The sequence below is a fragment of the Diabrotica virgifera genome, chromosome 1 (assembly GCF_917563875.1).
Source record: "Diabrotica virgifera virgifera chromosome 1, PGI_DIABVI_V3a".
Lineage (NCBI taxonomy): Eukaryota > Metazoa > Arthropoda > Insecta > Coleoptera > Chrysomelidae > Diabrotica > Diabrotica virgifera.
This window is the reverse complement of record NC_065443.1, coordinates 16,583,821-16,602,933: the sequence shown is the minus strand read 5'-3', so window position 1 is coordinate 16,602,933 and position 19,113 is coordinate 16,583,821. Positions and strand designations below refer to the sequence as shown.

The following is a 19,113-nucleotide window of genomic DNA, read 5'->3' as shown; positions in this document are numbered from 1 at the left end:
ATCTTTTGCACTGTTCTCCTTGTCATGGTCAATGTTTCCACTCTGTAAGTCAACACTGGCAAAACACACTGATTAAAGGTTTTTCTTTTAAGGCATATAGATATGGCAAACAAACATACACTAATCAAAATATAATATATTTTATTTAAAAAAATTAATAACAAAAATACTGAACGTCATAAAATATCTAGACTACGCTGGCACTTTCTTGCTCTTCTCTTCCAAATTCATCTTTATTTGGTCTAAACAATAACTGGCCTGGTTAATTGATTCGCTGTTCTCAAGCTTCCTTCCTAAAAAAATAAATACTTTATAATAAAAACGAAGCTGAATATGTAGTAACTGATGTGTTTAAGCATTCTCAAAATAGACGATTCCTGGATTCCCTTCCCTGTCAAAGCCTTGTTCTTCCAAGAGCCTCATCTGTGCCCTTCCTAGAAGCAATCTGGGTAGCGACTACTCACACACACACTTAGTTTAAGGTATAAATTCTCATAATTTCAAGCTTCAGACTTTCCTACTAATTCCTTTCAATAGCAATGAAAAAAAGAATTTTTCTTTCTGCTGATAACATGGAATGCTCCGTTTGAAAACAGTGAGGACGTGTAGCCACTAATTTCCCCAATTTATTTTTATTTTTATTTATTTCCACTCGGTATACAATTCGCGCCATTTTTTTCATCAAATAAGACCTTTTCTTTGCGATTTCGGTCTTCAAACGCTCCAATAAACCAATATAGTAGTCGCTGTTGATTGTTTCAAAAAGGACAATAAAAATAATTCCTTGCGGGTCCCAAAACACAGAGGCCATAACCTTTCCTGTGGTTTGTTGCGTCTTTGGTCACTTTGGACGGCTTTCTCAGGATGCTGTTCACTCAGATGATTACCGATTTGATTCCGGAGTGAAGCGATGTTTTATTCTTGTGACATACCGATGCAAAAACTCCGACTTACTCCAATTAAACATGTCAAAAGAGCGCCGAGATTCATCAAATGGGGGGTGAAAAAACGTGGCACCCATTTGAAAAACAGCTTTTTCATACCTAAATGTTCATGTACAATAGTCAAAACGCTACCCTTTAACCCTTAACTTGACAATGTGTATCTTAATACACACCTATTTTAGATTTTTTTTTACAAAGTTTAAACCTCCAAATCTGCGTAGATATTGTAATCTGTATTTCGATACACCCCTGTTCTTTGTACCGGTAACTACACTGTTGCAATTTTTATATTTGGCGAGAATAAATTTGTCAACTTTTTATAGTTTAGTTCTGTGACGACCGTTGGCCGGGTTCAATTTACCAACTTTTCCCAAGATAACGCTAGTTTTTGTGGCGTTTTGTACAGTTATTTTAATTTTGTGAATAAAATCGAATAAGGTAAGCATTGTCCTTTAGTAATATGTCAATAGTTTCGTAATTTAGATGTTTGATAAAATGTGAGCTTCGTCTAAAAAACATGTGTATTTAAATTCACATCGCCAATAACACGAACAACAGTAAATGTGAATTTAAATACACACTGACCGTTTTAGACCATTTAAATAAGAACGACGAGTAAGAGGTGTCCAGGGTAGTACTCGTTGAATTGTTAACTGTATAAAATTAATATATTTTGTGATTTTATTTAAATGTATTCCAATAAGTTTTAGTAATGGGCGCTGGGTATTAGTTTCAAGTTCGTCTTTGTTTCAGATTATGACTTCCAACAGAACAAAGAGAATATACAATTAGCAACTCAACAAATAAATGATGAGAGAAGGATTGTGAGTATAATATTTTAGTTCCCAATAGAAATATTAACTCCGATATTGAAAGTGATAATGAAGAATATATTATGTTACCGTCCGCCCCTTTAGCATATCCTGTAATAGAGGGTGTTGATGACGATGAATTAGAAAATGCATCTAAGTGTACTATTTTATCGAATATATTGCTCGAAAATGAGGAGATCTTGGAAAACGAAGCAAACAATGAAAAGGTAGAAAATGCAGAAGGTGCTAAAAACAACGAGCTAGATGAGCGTATTGGGTATGTTGTAGATGAAACCTTAGCAGATGAGCTTGATCATAAACCTCTCAATTTAAAAAAGAACAAACAACAACAAAAAGTTCAAAAGAAAAACAAAATCAAGAAAGCGAAAATATACAGCTGGACAGAGGAACCTTTTAGCTACCCGGTAGATATTGAAGAGGATAATTTTCAAGTTCCAGACGAGATTTTATCTCCAACTGATTACTTTAAAATGTTTTTTAATGATATAAATTTTTGATGATATAAAAGAACAAAAACTTTAAAACAATTTCGTTTTTCCATAATCGACAGCTTGCTTCGTGAAAATAAAAAAACTTGGAAGACCTTCAAATGAGGACATCGCTGTTCCAAAAAAAAAAGAATAAGAACCATATTTAAACCCCGGCCAGAAGGTGATATAAGATTTGATAATTTCGGACACCTTCCACAATTTTCCACAAAGGGCCGATGTCGCAATTGTGTAAATATCCAAACACATATAAAATGTACGAAATGTGACGTACGTCTTTGTTTTGTGTCAAAACGAAATTGTTTTTTCGATTTTCATATGAGCAAGTAATCATTGTAATATTTTTGTTAGCAAAATAAATCAGTACAACCCTGGTTGTTCTTTCATTTTTCCACCTAATTTTAATTTAGAAAACAAGTACTCAAATTGGTAATGTGTATTGTAATACACACATATTGTTTTATGGTTTCTTGGCGTTGTGCATTCAGATACACACGTACAAATCAAAGTCAAAATTTGTTCAAAAAAAAAGTTTATTAGTGAAAATGTATTAATTGACGACCCACTTCAACAAATAATGTCAGAAATAATTTTTATTTTGCGTATTTCTTGTTTTGCCAAGTTAAGGGTTAATAACTTTAGAGTGTCAGCTACCTCTTGTTGTAACTTTACTCTGCGTTTTCCATAATTTTTAAGGTTTTGCCGGGAATAACTGCATCACTTGGCCTTCCAGAGCGCCCATTGGTATCGGTACGACCGCGTTCGAAATGAGCAATTTATCGTTTAATAATTGTAATCGATGGAGCAGAGTCCCGGTAACATTTTTGAGCCATTGCTCAGTTTGGACGGCATTCCCAGCAAATAACAGTGAAATCAACGCAGGAAATTGCTTTGAATCCATTGTTTATAAAAATCACAAGAGTACGGTCACTTCAACCACTGTAACTCGGTAAATAATAATTAGAATAGCATTAAATTTGGACAGTTTCCAATGGTTAGGACTACCTATACATATGGAAAATTCGTTAGAGTCGCCATCTCATGGTTACGCTCCGGGCTTATTGACTAACATATTACATTTGTTATGATTAAGACAATTACGGTATGCGGCAAAATAAACAGTACTGAAATTCGTATGCCTTAAATTTGTATGTGTCATACACTGAAACGTACTGAGTGGTTTTCGAACGTCATTATAACATATGTGAATGTCGTGATAATGTTAGGTGCTTCAGAATGGTTCTCAGTTTTGTAGAAAAAAATTTCTATAGTGGAGTACTATTTTCGGTCATACGGAAAAAGTCACGAAATCGGTCCAAGCTTAAAATCAACAATGGTTTCAGCAGGACAAAACAACCTGTCACACTGCCAGGGAGTCTCTTCGAATTCTGCTCGATCGTTTTGGGAGATCTCCACTCCCCAGACCTAACGCCACCTGATGCATACATATGGGGAATGCTGAAGAAGTCAGACAGATCCACAGTCTGCCATTTCAGAATTGCGGACTAGAATTAAAGATTTTTTCGTGCCAGAGGCAGTGGCGAATCTATAAATTTGCCTTGGGAGGTGAAATTTGCCTTAGGGAGAACTTTCAATGAAAAACCAACCAAAAAACATAAAAAGATACTCAGATTATATAAAAGACATAAATAATAATTTATAGCCTATATTTATAGTTTCCTTAATTTTCTTAATTAGCGTGTTTATTGGGTTGAATTTGTCTTTCTGTGGTTTCGTTTTCATGTCAGCTAATACCTATATTTTTATGTTTGAACAGTTTTTTTTATTTTTTGACCTTGTAAGGGGGGAATTTCCTCGTTTTTCCTCCGCGTATAGCCGCCGCTGGCCAGAGGGCATCTTTAACATTTGTTTTATTGGGAACATGCGTCTTCATGAATAATGTTTGCAAGGCTATATCATGTATCGTCTGTGTCGTTCTAATACCTCGTAACCCACAAAAATTGGAAAGTGCATTTTTTTGCAGATTTGTATAATGTAAAACTAAACTCGCATGTTCAAAAAAACCTTTTAAGCCATACGTCATTACTTATATTATTAAATGGGTTTCTAAGAGCTCGTATCCCCATTGCTGAGAGTATGAATAGCAATAGTTTTTCTTGTCTCCTGAACAATCGTGATTTTGGGGTTACGAGGTATTAGAAAGACACGGCCAGTATACTAGATAAATATAAATCATCATAAACATTTCAGTATTCATTTCAGTACTGTTTATTTTGCCCCATTCTGTACATACTTTTGTTAGCTTTTCATTGATATTTATTATCTTTTTTGAAACCCTTTACTAGTTTGAACCAATGAAAATATTAAAATTTGAGCTTTTCTGAACCTTATAGTGCCAAAATACTTACCTAAATGCCACGCCTCTTTACAATTCTTTTCTGCTAAATCCATAAAGCCCTTATCTAGTAAAACTAAGCCTAAATTGGCCTGTACAACCCCTAAATGTGATTTGTCTTCAAGCTGTTTTCCTATACTAACAGCTTCCGTTAAATACTTTTCTGCGTTCACCATATCTTCAGCTCTAAAACTCGTAGTACCTAAGTCATTTAATAATAAAACTGCTTCATCAGAACTGTTGCCCACCATCTCGCTACATATTTTATGAGCTTCTTTAAGATGCACTAAAGCTTTGTTGACTTCTCCTTTGTCTAATAGGAATTGAGCGTACCAATCATGTATGACTCCGTTTAGTACTTTGCTGTCATCTGTCTGGGCTTTTTTCTTTTTGATTTGTTCCAGGCACCATTTATAACCGATTTCGGCATTTTCAATTTCAGCATAAAGTTGGCATATTCTAGCTAGTTTTAAGCTTATGTGAATTACCTAAAATATATTGTAAATATAATATATTATAAATATAAAAGTAAAAGATTCGTTTTTAATTATACATATTTGACTAGTGAGAAATTCAAAATTTAATGTTTATTGTTTGAAAAATAGCAATAATTGGGAAAAAAGTGTAAAAAATGGAGTTTTTGAACTTTGTTACACAGTAACAGTACTTGTCATATAGTAGTTTTTAATAAGGTAGGTAACTATTCTAAACAGACTGCACTCAAAAGAGCCCGACTCTCCTAATGTATAAGCTCACCAATAATGTGCACCTCTAATAATGTCCCCTAATTTATAAGCTCACCAATAATGTACACCTCAGCATAAGGTTAATGCCTTTACACAGTAACAAAAACTTTGTACTTTAAAAGCTGACAAATATAATTTAAATGAGGACATTAGGTATTGCAACACTATTTGGCAATTCATTCAATTTGTCGGAAGTTGAATAAACTGGTGATTAAAGTATTAATTGATATATTTCACAATTATACACTGTGAAACTAAGAAAAACTGAGAAGTTAAGATTACCGTGAGATTACAAATTAAGGGATTAATTTGTGATTGAACAGGTATATAGGCAGTGAGTCTGGAATTGTTTCTTTCTGGCATGATGGAAAGTAATTCAGATATATTTAATTTAGTCTTACAAAATTCACATATTGAACCATCCTGACGAATTTTAATATATCATTGCTTATCTAATAGCACCATATAAGTTGTTTTGTCTAATTTTACAGAAAAGAAAAAAACTTCACAATTTTATAATTTTTGAGATTTGTAAACAATTTTTATTTAAATATGTTTTTTAATAGATTAAAAGTAAGCATCAATGGTAATATTCATATTTCTTTTATTTTATTCATGTCTTAATTTAATAAATAATCAAATAATATTGTTAGTATCCCACAAGAAAAGTAACTTTATCCCATGGCATTCAAAATTAAAAACTGCCACATTGTGACTTGGATGGTGTTCTTAGATAAGCGTCGATATGCACTATTACTAATTACTTGGGACATTACTTAGCATGTATTACCAGTTTGAAATCGTTGACCTAGTAAAAATTCAGAAATACACGTCTCTTAAGCTGGCAGAGCAAGGTCAGCAGAATCGAAAAATTTTTTGTGCAAAATTTAAGGCTAATTAAATGCCCTAATTAAAAATTTAGGGCTCAATTAGTTTGCCGTAAAATGAATGTTCTGCTAGTTTAAGTTTAAGTCAGCAGAACAATGCGAAAAACAGTGCTAAAACTATTTAATTCGCAATTCTATTGAGCCCTGAATTAAAGGCTATTTAAAGGCTCTAAGAAAAACCAAAAATTAAATTGATTGAATAAACGATTTTCCGAAAAATTAACCATATCTATAATCAGAAGTTCGAACCAGCAGAGCAATGCAGAAAAAGTAATAAAAACTATTTTAATCGAATTTAATCCAACGTCATATTTAAAGGCTATTTAAAGGCTCTAAGAAAAACCGAAAATGAAATTGATTGGAAAAACGATTTTCCGAAAAATTTCCCATTTCTATAATCAGAAGCTCGAACGAGCAGAGCAATACAGAAAAAGTTATAAAAACTATTTAAATCGAAATTTATCCAACGTCATATTTAAAGGCTTTTTAAAGGCTCTAAGAAAAACCGAAAATAAAATTGATTGGAAAAACGATTTTCCGAAAAATTTACCATATCTATAATCAGAAGCTCGAACGAGCAGAGCAATGCAGAAAAGGAAATAAAAACTATTTTAAACGAAATTTATCCAACGTCATATTTAAAGGCTCTAAGATAAACCGAAAATGAAATTGATTGGAAAAACGATTTTCCGAAAACTTAACCATTTCTATAATCAGAAGCTCGAACGAGCAGAGCAATGCAGAAAAAGAAATAAAAACTATTTCAATCGAAATTTATCCAACGTCATATTTAAAGGCTCTTTAAAGGCTCTAAGAAAAACCAAAAATGAAATTGATTGGAAAAACGATTTTCCGAAAAATTTACCATATCTATGATCAGAAGTTCGAACCAGCAGAGCCATGCAGAAAAAGTAATAAAAACTATTTGAATCGAATTCAATCCAACGTCATATTTAAAGGCTATTTAAAGGCTCTAAGAATAACCGAAAATGAAATTGATTGGAAAAACGATTTTCCGAAAAATTTACCATTTCTATAATCAGAAGCTCGAACGAGCAGAGCAATACAGAAAAAGTTATAAAAACTATCGAAATTTATTCAACGTCATATTTAAAGGCTATTTAAAGGCTCTAAGAAAAACCTATAATGAAATTGATTGGAAAAACGATTTTCCGAAAACTTAACCATTTCTCTAATCAGAAGCTCGAACCAGCAGAGCAATGCAAAAAAAGTAATAAAAACTATTTTAAACGAAATTTATCCAACGTCATATTTGAAGGCTCTTTAAAGGCTCTAAGGAAAACCGAAAATGAAATTGATTGGAAAAACGATTATCCGAAAAATTTAACATTTCTATTATCAGAAGCTCGAACGAGCAGAGCAATACAGAAAAAGTTATAAAAACTATTTAAATTTAAAAATAATATTTAGCAGAGGACATAATAATCAAAAAATTAATGAACATATACCTCGTACAAGAAGATCGCACATGCACAGATTCAAATAACATATTCAGTGATAATATGGTAAAAAAACAAAGTAGTAACTTTTCTAACATGAATTATCTACGGCAGGGCTAAATGTATAAAGAAATTTCGATCATAACAACTTTAATCAATGTTTTTAAATTGCTCTGCTACATCGAACCTCCAAAGATTTTAATCTTGAATTTTTCGAAAAATCGTTGTTTCAATCGATTTCGTTTCATGTTTTTTTTTTTTTCAACACCTTAAAAAGCCGTTAAAGATGAAGTTCAATACGTTTTGATCGAAATAGTTTTTGTTACATTTTTTGCTATACTGTACAAATGAAAGGTTTAATTCTAGAAATTTTCAATTTTTCAAATCAATTTCATTTTTAGTTTTTCTTATAGCCTTCAGAGAGCTTTCAGAGATTACGTTAAATGAATTTAGATCAAAATTGTTTTTGTTACTTTTTATCCCTTGTTCTGCTAGCGCGAGCCTCAAATTATAGAAATCGTTAAATTCCACGAAGATAGTTTTTTAAATAAATTGCGTTTTTGTTTTTTCTTATAGCTTTTAAAGATGACGTTAAATAAATTTCAATCGAAATAGTTTTTATTACTTTTTCTGCATTGCTTTGCTGGTTCGAGCTTCTAATTATAGAGATGGTTAATTTTTCAGAAAACATTTTTCCAATCAATTTGATTTTTTGTTTTTTCTTAAAGCCTTTGAAGAGCCTTTAAATATGACGTTGAATAAATTTCGATTAAAATAGTTTTTATTACTTTTTCTGCATTGCTCTGCTCGTTCGAGCTTCTGATTATAGAAATGGTAAATTTTTTGGAAAATCGTTTTTCAAATCAATTTCATTTTCGGTTTTACTTAGAGCCTTTAAAGAGCCTTTAAATATGACGTTGGATAAATTTCGTTTAAAATAGTTTTTATTACTTTTTCTGCATTGCTCTGCTGGTTCGAGCTTCTGATTATAGAAATGGTTAAGTTTTCGGAAAATCGTTTTTCCAATCAATTTCATTATAGGTTTTTCTTAGAGCCTTGGAATAACCTTTAAATATGACGTTGAATGAATTTCGATTTAAATAGTTTTTATAACTTTTTCTGTATTGCTCTGCTCGTTCGAGCTTCTGATAATAGAAATGTTAAATTTTTCGGATAATCGTTTTTCCAATCAATTTCATTTTCGGTTTTCCTTAGAGCCTTTAAAGAGCCTTTAAATATCACGTTGGATAAATTTCGTTTAAAATATTTTTTATTACTTTTTCTGCATTGCTCTGCTCGTTCGAGCTTCTGATTATAGAAATGGTTAAGTTTTCGGAAAATCGTTTTTCCAATCAATTTCATTATAGGTTTTTCTTAGAGCCTTGGAATAACCTTTAAATATGACGTTGAATAAATTTCGATTTAAATAGTTTTTATAACTTTTTCTGTATTGCTCTGCTCGTTCGAGCTTCTGATTATAGAAATGGTAAATTTTTCGGAAAATCGTTTTTCCAATCAATTTCATTTTTGGTTTTTCTTAGAGCCTTTAAAGAGCCTTTAAATATGACGTTGGATTAATTTCGTTTAAAATAGTTTTTATTACTTTTTCTGCATTGCTCTGCTCGTTCGAGCTTCGGATTATAGAAATGGTTAAGTTTTCGGACAATCGTTTTTCCAATCAATTTCATTTTCGGTTTTTCTTAGAGCCTTTAAATAGTCTTTAAATATGACGTTGGATTAAATTCGATTAAAATAGTTTTTATTACTTTTTCTGCATTGCTTTGCTGGTTCAAACTTCTGATTATAGATATGGTAAATTTTTCGGAAAATCGTTCTTCCAATCAATTTCATTTTTGGTTTTTCTTAGAGCTTTTAAAGAGCCTTTAAATATCACGTTGGATAAATTTCGTTTAAAATAGTTTTTATAACTTTTTCTGTATTGCTCTGCTCGTTCGAGCTTCTGATAATAGAAATGTTAAATTTTTCGGATAATCGTTTTTCCAATCAATTTCATTTTCGGTTTTCCTTAGAGCCTTTAAAGAGCCTTTAAATATCACGTTGGATAAATTTCGTTTAAAATAGTTTTTATAACTTTTTCTGTATTGCTCTGCTCGTTCGAGCTTCTGATAATAGAAATGTTAAATTTTTCGGATAATCGTTTTTCCAATCAATTTCATTTTCGGTTTTCCTTAGAGCCTTTAAAGAGCCTTCAAATATGACGTTGAATAAATTTCGATTTAAATAGTTTTTATAACTTTTTCTGTATTGCTCTGCTCGTTCGAGCTTCTGATTATAGAAATGGTAAATTTTTCGGAAAATCGTTTTTCCAATCAATTTCATTTTCGGTTATTCTTAGAGCCTTTAAATAGCCTTTAAATATGACGTTGGATTGAATTCGATTCAAATAGTTTTTATTACTTTTTCTGCATTGCTCTGCTGGTTCGAACTTCTGATCATAGATATGGTAAATTTTTCGGAAAATCGTTTTTCCAATCAATTTCATTTTTGGTTTTTCTTAGAGCCTTTAAAGAGCCTTTAAATATGACGTTGGATAAATTTCGATTGAAATAGTTTTTATTTCTTTTTCTGCATTGCTCTGCTCGTTCGAGCTTCTGATTATAGAAATGGTTAAGTTTTCGGAAAATCGTTTTTCCAATCAATTTCATTTTCGGTTTATCTTAGAGCCTTTAAAGAGCCTTTAAATATGACGTTGGATAAATTTCGTTTAAAATAGTTTTTATTTCCTTTTCTGCATTGCTCTGCTCGTTCGAGCTTCTGATTATAGATATGGTAAATTTTTCGGAAAATCGTTTTTCCAATCAATTTTATTTTCGGTTTTTCTTAGAGCCTTTAAATATGACGTTGGATAAATTTCGATTTAAATAGTTTTTATAACTTTTTCTGTATTGCTCTGCTCGTTCGAGCTTCTGATTATAGAAATGGGAAATTTTTCGGAAAATCGTTTTTCCAATCAATTTCATTTTCGGTTTTTCTTAGAGCCTTTAAATAGCCTTTAAATATGACGTTGGATTAAATTCGATTAAAATAGTTTTTATTACTTTTTCTGCATTGCTCTGCTGGTTCGAACTTCTGATTATAGATATGGTTAATTTTTCGGAAAATCGTTTATTCAATCAATTTCATTTTTGGTTTTTCTTAGAGCCTTTAAATAGCCTTTAATTCAGGGCTCAATAGAATTGCGAATTAAATAGTTTTAGCACTGTTTTTCGCATTGTTCTGCTGACTTAAACTTAAGCTAGCAGAACATTCATTTTACGGCAAACTAATTGAGCCCTAAATTTTTAATTAGGGCATTTAATTAGCCTTAAATTTTGCACAAAAAATTTTTCGATTCTGCTGACCTTGCTCTGCCAGCTTAAGAGACGTCAGAAATACTGAAGAAAGACACCTAACCGCACAGAATATTAAAAACAAAGAGTGATCCTAGTACTCCCAAACAGACAGAAAAGATTAACATACACAGGTAGGATTAATGTTACACTCAATACTCTTGTCAATATCAAAAATATGATCGTGGGTTAGTCAAGGATACATACGTGAATGCAAGGACTGCAAGGTAATAGTTAGTGAGACAGTAAGCCAACAACATAAGTTGCTTGTTCTGGACATCGAAGTAAAAAGCGAAACTAAACAAAAATATCAGAGAGGACCACAAAAAATCAAGTGGTGGCTGCTAAAAGATGAGAAACAAGGTCTAGTCAGAAGAAGAATAGTAGAAAAAATATGTTGGAACATGAAAGGAAGCCCTAATACAATTTGGAGAAAAATGGCCAGTAGTATTCGAGAGACTGCTATTGAAATACTTGGGAAAATGTCAGGAAAAAAGTTTGAGGATAAAGAGACTTGGTGGTGGTCAAACGAAGTACAAGGAAAAATAAAAGAGAAGAGAAAATTATATAAAAAGTGACAAGAAACCAGATCCGACACAGATCTTCAAAACTATATGGTGGCGAAAAAAGAAGCGAAAGTAGCAGTAGCAAAAGCCAAAGCAGAAGCGTATTCAAACCTATACGATCAACTTGATACCAGGGAAGGCGAAACGAAGATATATAAAATAGCCAAACAGAGAGCAAAGAAAGCAAAAGATTTTAATCAGATTAGATATATCCGAGATGAAAATAATAAATTACTAGTTCACGAAAGGGATGTCAAAAAGAGATGGAGAAAGTACTTTGACAGCTTATTAAATGAATAATTTGACAGACAGCCTGTAGAGTCAACGGAGACAGTAGCAGCAATGATCACCAAAATAACAAACGAGGAAGTGGCTCAAGCGCTTCAAAAAATAAAGAAAGGAAAAGCGGTAGGACCAGATGATATTCCTGGGGAAGTATGGAGAGCATTAGGAGAGACAGGAACAAGGTGGCTAGCAGGGCTATTTAATAGAATTATGGAAGTTGGACAAATGCCAGACGAATGGAGAAGCAGTATACTGGTACCTGTTTACAAAAACAAGGGAGATATACAACAATGTACAAACTACAGGGCTATAAAACTGCTTAGCTACACCATGAAAATATGGGAAAGAGTAATTGATAGACGGATACGTGAAGAGACCAAAATATCCAAGAATCAATTTGGCTTTATGCAGGGTAGATCAACAACAGATGCAATTTTCATTATAAGGCAGTTGATGAAAAAATACAGGAGTAAAGAAACAAACGCTCATATGGTATTCATTGATCTTGAGAAAGTATATGATAGAGTTCTTCGAGAGATTCTGTGGTGGGCACTCAATAAGAAAGAAGTCCCTGGTGAATATGTAAAGATTGTGAGGGATATGTACGAGGGAGTAACGACTAGTGTTAGGACAGGTGTGGGAGAGACTGATAAATTTCATGTGTAGGATTGCACCGAGGCTCTGTGCTTAGTCCGTATTTATTCTCATTAGTTTTGGGCCAGATAACAGCGAAATTACAGAGTAACATTCCATGGTGCTTAATGTATGCTGATGATGTCGTGTTAGTAGGAAATAGTGAAAGAGACTTGGAACAAAAACTAGAACAGTGGAGACAAGCTCTGGAGGAAAAAGGTTTAAAACTTAGTAGGACAAAAACAGAGTATTTGGAATGTTCATTTAAAGATGGAGTTACTACAAATAAAATGGTATCTTTGGATGGTGAAATGATTGTGAAAAGCAATATGGAAAGAAGCGAGTGGTGTGTTGTGTGACAGAAAAATTCCAATGAAGCTGAAGAGAAAATTCTATAAAACAGCCATAAGACCGGCTATGATGTACGGAACTGAATGTTGGGCAGTGAAAAAGAAAGAGGAACAACGAATATATGTGGAGGAAATGAGAATGCTTAGATGGATGAGGTGAGTGACAAAGAAGGATAAAATTAGAAATGAGTATATTAGGGGAAGTCTAGGTGTGGCACCAATTGATGCCAAAATGAGAGAGCATAGGTTAAGATGGTTTGGTCATGTTCAATGCTGAGAAGTTAATCACCCAATACAAAGAATAGCTGAAGTGCAGATACCTGGAAGGAGTAGGAGAGGAAGACCAAAGAAGACCTGGGGGGGAGACGATAAGGCAGGACATGTTGGTAAAGGGGATTAACATTGATATGACCCAAGATAGAATTGTGTGGAGAAATGCAATTAGGGAAGCTGAACCCGCATAGGGATAAGGCAAAGAGAATGATGATGATGATCGTGGGTTAGTGAGTCACAAAGTACAATAATGCAAGAATAATATACTACACCTTAATATCATCGTCTGCAATTCCAGAACTAAGAAGCATTTGTAGGACACTTACAAATAATTTATGTGCCTTATTTAAATCCCTTTGATCAAATGCTAAATTCGCCATTAAATCGTAGCAATAAACTATACCTTGTTCATTTTGTTGCTGCTGTGCTATTCTCAATGCAAGATGAAGCATTTGCTCGGCTTTCTCGAACTGTTCTCTTTGCATACAAAGCACAGCTCTCTTTAAGGTCATTATTAGTTCTGATTCCTTTTCTTCGTCCTCTTTTGCAAACCCTAGCCAAGTTAGTAAACTCACAGCTAAGACACTTTTATGAATACTGAATAAAGTATTTTTTTGGAGGTTGGGTACAAATGGGAATTTTGTGATAGCTGTAAAAGTTCTGGGATTCTCTCTGAAGCAGACATTTTTTACTATCGCGGAGTTTCGTAACTTATTTACTCGAAATGCATTAAATATAAGTTGTCTAAAGTTGTTCATACTTCTTATTAATTTTGACTATATTTAACACTACAACAATTTAAAAAAATCATCACTCCCCGATGTCAACGTCAAATTCAAAGTTAGGTAACAGATAGTAAGAAAAATCGCACTTTAAACTATAAAAAAATTAATATTTAATTGTTGAGAACTTGAAATTGAAATTAAAAAATACAAATTTGATTTGAAGCTAATGAAGTTGTCTTTTATTTTAGGTTAGGCTAATGTCAAATGTGTTGTGTCAGTGTCAGCACCAGATATAGGCAACTTCTATTTCTCGTTGCAGGAGTTTTAATATTTCTGTACCTCAGAGCTAAACTGTATTAACTCTGATTAACTCATAAAATTGAAATTTTATAGGAGAGCAGTTTAAAAGAAATATAAACACTAAATTTTAAATACAATTTTTATTTCTTTTTCTTCAAATATGTGATAAACACTATTTGATAAGTATAAATGATACCATATATTACTGTATTTGTTATTTTTATATCTCTTTAATTTTTTGAAAAAACGTGGAGTTAATACTGTCTGGCATGAAAACAATTACTATGTTAGGGAGGTAATATAATGGTAAGTTGACACACGTGAATAAATAATCTGGAGATAATACGATACATGAAACACAATTTAGTCAAGAAAACTTATTTTTTAAATTAAATGAAATAAACAATATCTATCAAACAAAATGAGTAAACAAAACTAACGAAAAGCGAAACCCAAAGGATCATGAGTGTTGTTTACTTACAATTATTTTGGAAAAATTTTATAAATCGTCATCTACTTATCGTAGTGGGATAAGTTTTTATAAAAATTATGAAATTCCTTTGGCTTATCGTGATTCACAGGCAGAGCCGCAGAAAACTCAACACGCCTAGGATTTCTGTTAAGATCAACAGATTGGAATGTTTCCGAACTAAAATTAGTTTTGAAAAAAGTAATCCCAAATTAACGCTACATACATACTTCCAATTGGACAACATCGAAAGTCTGTATTCTGCTGAGTTTGTTCCTTATAATAAAAGGTGAACAGTTAAAACAGTTGTTGTTTTAAAGAGTCTTAAAATCCTTGAAGTCATTTAGTTTTACTTTCATTTATTTTTCACAGAATACTGAATACCAGTAGCACGCCGCGCTTTTACATCGTTCCATGGAGTTAATACTTTTTCCACCTACCTCTACCGAAAGTATACTTTTCCGGACCTAATTGCCTAATTGTAGGGAGCAAAGTTGCACTTTTCCTCCCTAGGGAGGAAAATATTTTTCCTCCCTAGGGAGGAAAAGTAAAAGTGACGTCATTCATGAAATATAACTTATTGACGCCCTGTACAACATATATTTTCTATTACTTAAGTATCTATACATTTTAATGTTTATTTATAAAACACCCAGTATTTTGCAGAATGGTAAAAAACTGTAAATTGTTATTTTGATTTAACAATGTTTACATTAATAATTTGACTTATATTTGACAGTTGAAAGTTATATTGTACCTATTTGTTAGTTTTAGTTTTAATAAATTTTGTTGGTTAGTTACATAAATAAATTAAATAAAAATGAAAAATGACTTGTTATTCATTTGAGGAAGGTGGAAAAATCATATGTATAACATGGGAGTAAAGTGCCTTTTCCTCCCTTGAATGATTACTGCCCTCCGCTACGCGTCGGGCAGTAAACTTCATTCTCGGGAGGAAAAGTAGCACTTTCCTCCCTTGTTATACAAATAGCTATTATTTTGCTGGGTATTAAGTGTAAACGACTGTTTAGCTCGGAGCTACGGAGGGACTTAATACACTTTAACGTTGCCTATCTTCGGAACCACATTAAATAGGATTTTATATCGTATCGCATATGAAAGATGTGAAGTGTGTTATGTAGAAAGTGAAATAATACAATTTTTCAAAACAATGGAGTTAATACAGTTTAGCTCTGAGGTACAGATTTCCTGGCGGTAACATCTAAAATTCAAATCTCTTTCTTTGCCTCTTTGGAGTACAATTTTGAAGTCTGAAAAAATCAGTAGTCGATGGATGGGAGCTGGTTCTCAAGAGTAAGATGGAAGCAGAAGCAGTTCATCTACTTTTGGCATCGTTGCGATCGAATTATAACTTTTTTACTTCTTTGTGTTTAACACTTTTTCATAATTTCTTTCATAAAGCTCATCAATCTTCTTTTTCTCCAGGTGCCGTCCACGCTTCGAAGGTTGGCAATCATCAGAGCGATATTTACTTTTGAGACCGCGGCTCTAAATAATTTGTTGTTACTACATCCAAATCATTCGCTAAGGTTTTTCAGCAATGAGTTACGTGTCCTTACGTGACCTTTTCCCCTGGATTTTCCTTGAATAATGACTTATTATATTATACATAATAAGATATTTAGCTCCTCTCATCACATGTTCCATATATCTCAGTTTTCTCTTAATTGTTAGAAGTACTTCTCTTTCCTTATGCATAGGTCTCATTACCCCTACGTTGGTTATTCTATCTAGCCATGAGATCTTCAGTACACGTCATTTTTCTTCAGTGTCCACGCTTCCATCCCGTAGTATAATACGGATAGCACCTCAGCTCATCAATAATACTATATAGCATTCGCTACTGACGGCTTATTCTTTCTAGTGGTACAGTATGAATAAAATAGCTTGAACATTAAAAAAAAATAAGCATAAACATTCCAAATCGATTTTTGCGCCTTTGACAGATTTTCACACGCTGGCAGTACACTTAACTTAGTTACCGATTTGACTTTGGCGTGATAATTCAATCCTTATTTAATTCATTAAAATACATAGGCACACAAATGGTTAATTGTTTTTAAGAATCGACATAGTGAACGCAGCCGTCACCTTTGAAATTGTTTAACCAAAATGTTAAAATACACTGTGTCAATTCAATCACTGTAAGTAAATTCATGATCCCATTTAGGTCAAATTTTGACAGCTCGACTTTGAAGATTCTTATTTTCATTTGATTTTATTTGTTTGTGGCTCCATCTATATCTGTAAGTCAAGTCTGAAAGTTATTCGAGTGTTGCGGTAGAATAAAATTCGGTTGACTACTGATACAATACGTTCAGTTTTCGATTAGATATAGGCGACTGAAGGAAGGGCTAAAATCGGCAACATTGTTTATTCCACTATCGTTGTTTATCGGAGTTAAACCGGAGATACACATATGCATGATACAACATACCAGTACCTAGCAAGCACCAGCTACTGTCCCGAAACTGGTAAATATTTACGTTAGCTGGATTGCTAGCTAATCGCAAAGAATTTGATTTTTCTTGATAAAGTATTTTCCACCTAAGAAGACAGCATTATAATCTCCTTTATACACGTAAAAAAATTTGTTTAGTAAATATGTATTTTTTAAATCCTCCCAATCATTGGAAAATGATTAATGGTACTTAAAAATATCTATTAACGACACTGTTATCGACAAAGTCGATAAAATTCAAACTTGTCATCATATACTTTTGTTTATCGTTAAAAATTAAATGATGGTTGTGAATTGTATTGGTGTTAGTTAATATTTTAGCAAAATATATAATCAGCAAAAATCTTATTTAAATCATGCGAACCGTTTTTGCAATGACTACACTTGTTTAAATCTTTTGTTTTGTTGAAAACTCGGAAATGATTTAGTGCCAGTTTATTTCAAGGTTATATTTAATACAGTGTCTGTAGAAAGTAAAGTCCTGGATGTATTTTATTCAAATTTGGACATACCAGCAACTTCAATTTCAACGTCAAGTATTTTCCAATTTTACTGCATGCAAAACCATTCGTATAATTTTCATTCTACGCAAAATAGAGATCTTAATGAACATTTGATGTCGATAAATAATTTCGAGTATTCGAAATATTCCGACCCACTTCTTTTAACACGCCCTGTATATACATATTATGTTCATTTTATTTGCCTTTGGTAGAGTAAAATCCAGTATTCTTACTGAACATAAAATACAGGAAATTAAATATTTTTATTTTTCAAGCGATCGGAATTAAATATTAACGCCCCACTGTTTGAGACCCACTGATCATCTCTTAAATGCATATCGGCCGTCATAGGGTAAAAGGACTTTAGTAGCGTGCTGTGAGATGCAAGGCGCATGCGTGTGAATGCACTTGGTATGGGTAAAAATCTACCCTGCTTTTCGTCTTGCCAGTAAAGGTATGCGAGCTACTGGCATGCCTTTTACTCGGAAATGTGTTTTGTGCATGCCGGTTACTTTCCTCATTTACAGGCATGTGTGTACCCGGCTTTAGAATCGGCGATATTCAGGTGCATTAGCGTAGGAAGGGGGAACCATATGGTACTCGACGGTAGTGATGTTGATTATAGTTACTTTCGAGTATTCGTTACAAATCGTTACTTTTGTATAAAGTAATCATTTACAGTATTCGTTACTTTGATTACTATGATTACTTTTGTATTTGAGTACCGGTAATCATATCAAAAATCGTATTTCTCAGTTGGTAGGTATTTTGTATAGGTATTCCGATATAACAACTCCCTTCACCGATCTGTTTGAGGGATAAAAATGATTTGATTGCTATTTGATTTTATTCGAGTACCGGTAATCATATCGAGAATCGTATTTCTCAGGTAGGTATTTTGTATAGGTATAGATATAGATCTAGATAAAAATATAGGGTTCTCGCATTCGATCTTTGTTAATGACATACATTACATTTTACCTCCATTATACCTCCGTCTGTTTTATCTTCTATCTTCTCCTCAGCCCCACAGTGTGAGGCTCACACCCTTAAAACGCTTCATACAGATAACGACAATTTTTAACACTCGTAAAATACCGGTCCCGTCCGTTACTCGCTAGGATACGATTGGTAGAAAGTAATCAAGTGTACTGGTTGTAGATACAATAGTCGTTACTCGCCCTGATACGAAGTAACCTAGTAATCAGAGTAATCAAAGTAGATACAATAGTCGCTACTCGCCCTGATACGATTGATACGAAGTAACGAAGCAATCAGAGTAATCAAAGTAACGATTTGCCTCTCTGTATAGTAATCGTTACTTTCGGTATTCGTAAGTAACGAGTACTTTGTAATGAATAGATACTTTTTCAACATCTCTACTCGACGGTGCGCTGTGTTGCCACTTATAGACCCTATATCTAATTTAAAATTAAAAATGCTATATGAAATGAATAAAAAAA

General features: G+C 32.8%; 1 protein-coding gene across 2 annotated transcripts; it reads right to left on the bottom strand.

Annotated features, from left to right (window-relative positions):
- Positions 1–124: 124 nt before the first annotated feature.
- On the bottom strand, positions 125–14,168 carry LOC114334237 (tetratricopeptide repeat protein 19 homolog, mitochondrial). 2 transcript variants are annotated; one of them, XM_028284273.2, is made up of 3 exons: positions 13,444–14,168; positions 4,635–5,109; positions 125–293 (listed from the first exon to the last, which is right to left on the bottom strand). In XM_028284273.2, exons 1-3 carry the CDS (start codon positions 13,927–13,929, stop codon positions 193–195), a joined length of 1,062 nt encoding a protein of 353 aa, XP_028140074.2. In that variant the 5' UTR covers positions 13,930–14,168; the 3' UTR covers positions 125–192. The 2 variants fall into 2 exon arrangements, with proteins under 2 accessions (XP_028140074.2, XP_028140075.2); XM_028284274.2 differs by having other exon boundaries at positions 13,575–13,718.
- Between the last annotated feature and the right edge of the window lie 4,945 nt (positions 14,169–19,113).

What these genes read in the sequence shown, in the direction of transcription:
- LOC114334237 (XM_028284273.2), bottom strand. Translation starts at nt 13,929, where the DNA reads ATGAACAACTTTAGACAACTTATATTTAATGCATTTCGAGTAAATAAG. An exon ending in TTGCAGACGATGATATTAAG is followed by an intron (nt 5,110 to 13,443) that starts GTGTAGTATATT and finishes AATATATTTTAG; the next exon opens with GTAATTCACATAAGCTTAAA. An exon ending in TAAAGAGGCGTGGCATTTAG is followed by an intron (nt 294 to 4,634) that starts GTAAGTATTTTG and finishes TTATTTTTTTAG; the next exon opens with GAAGGAAGCTTGAGAACAGC.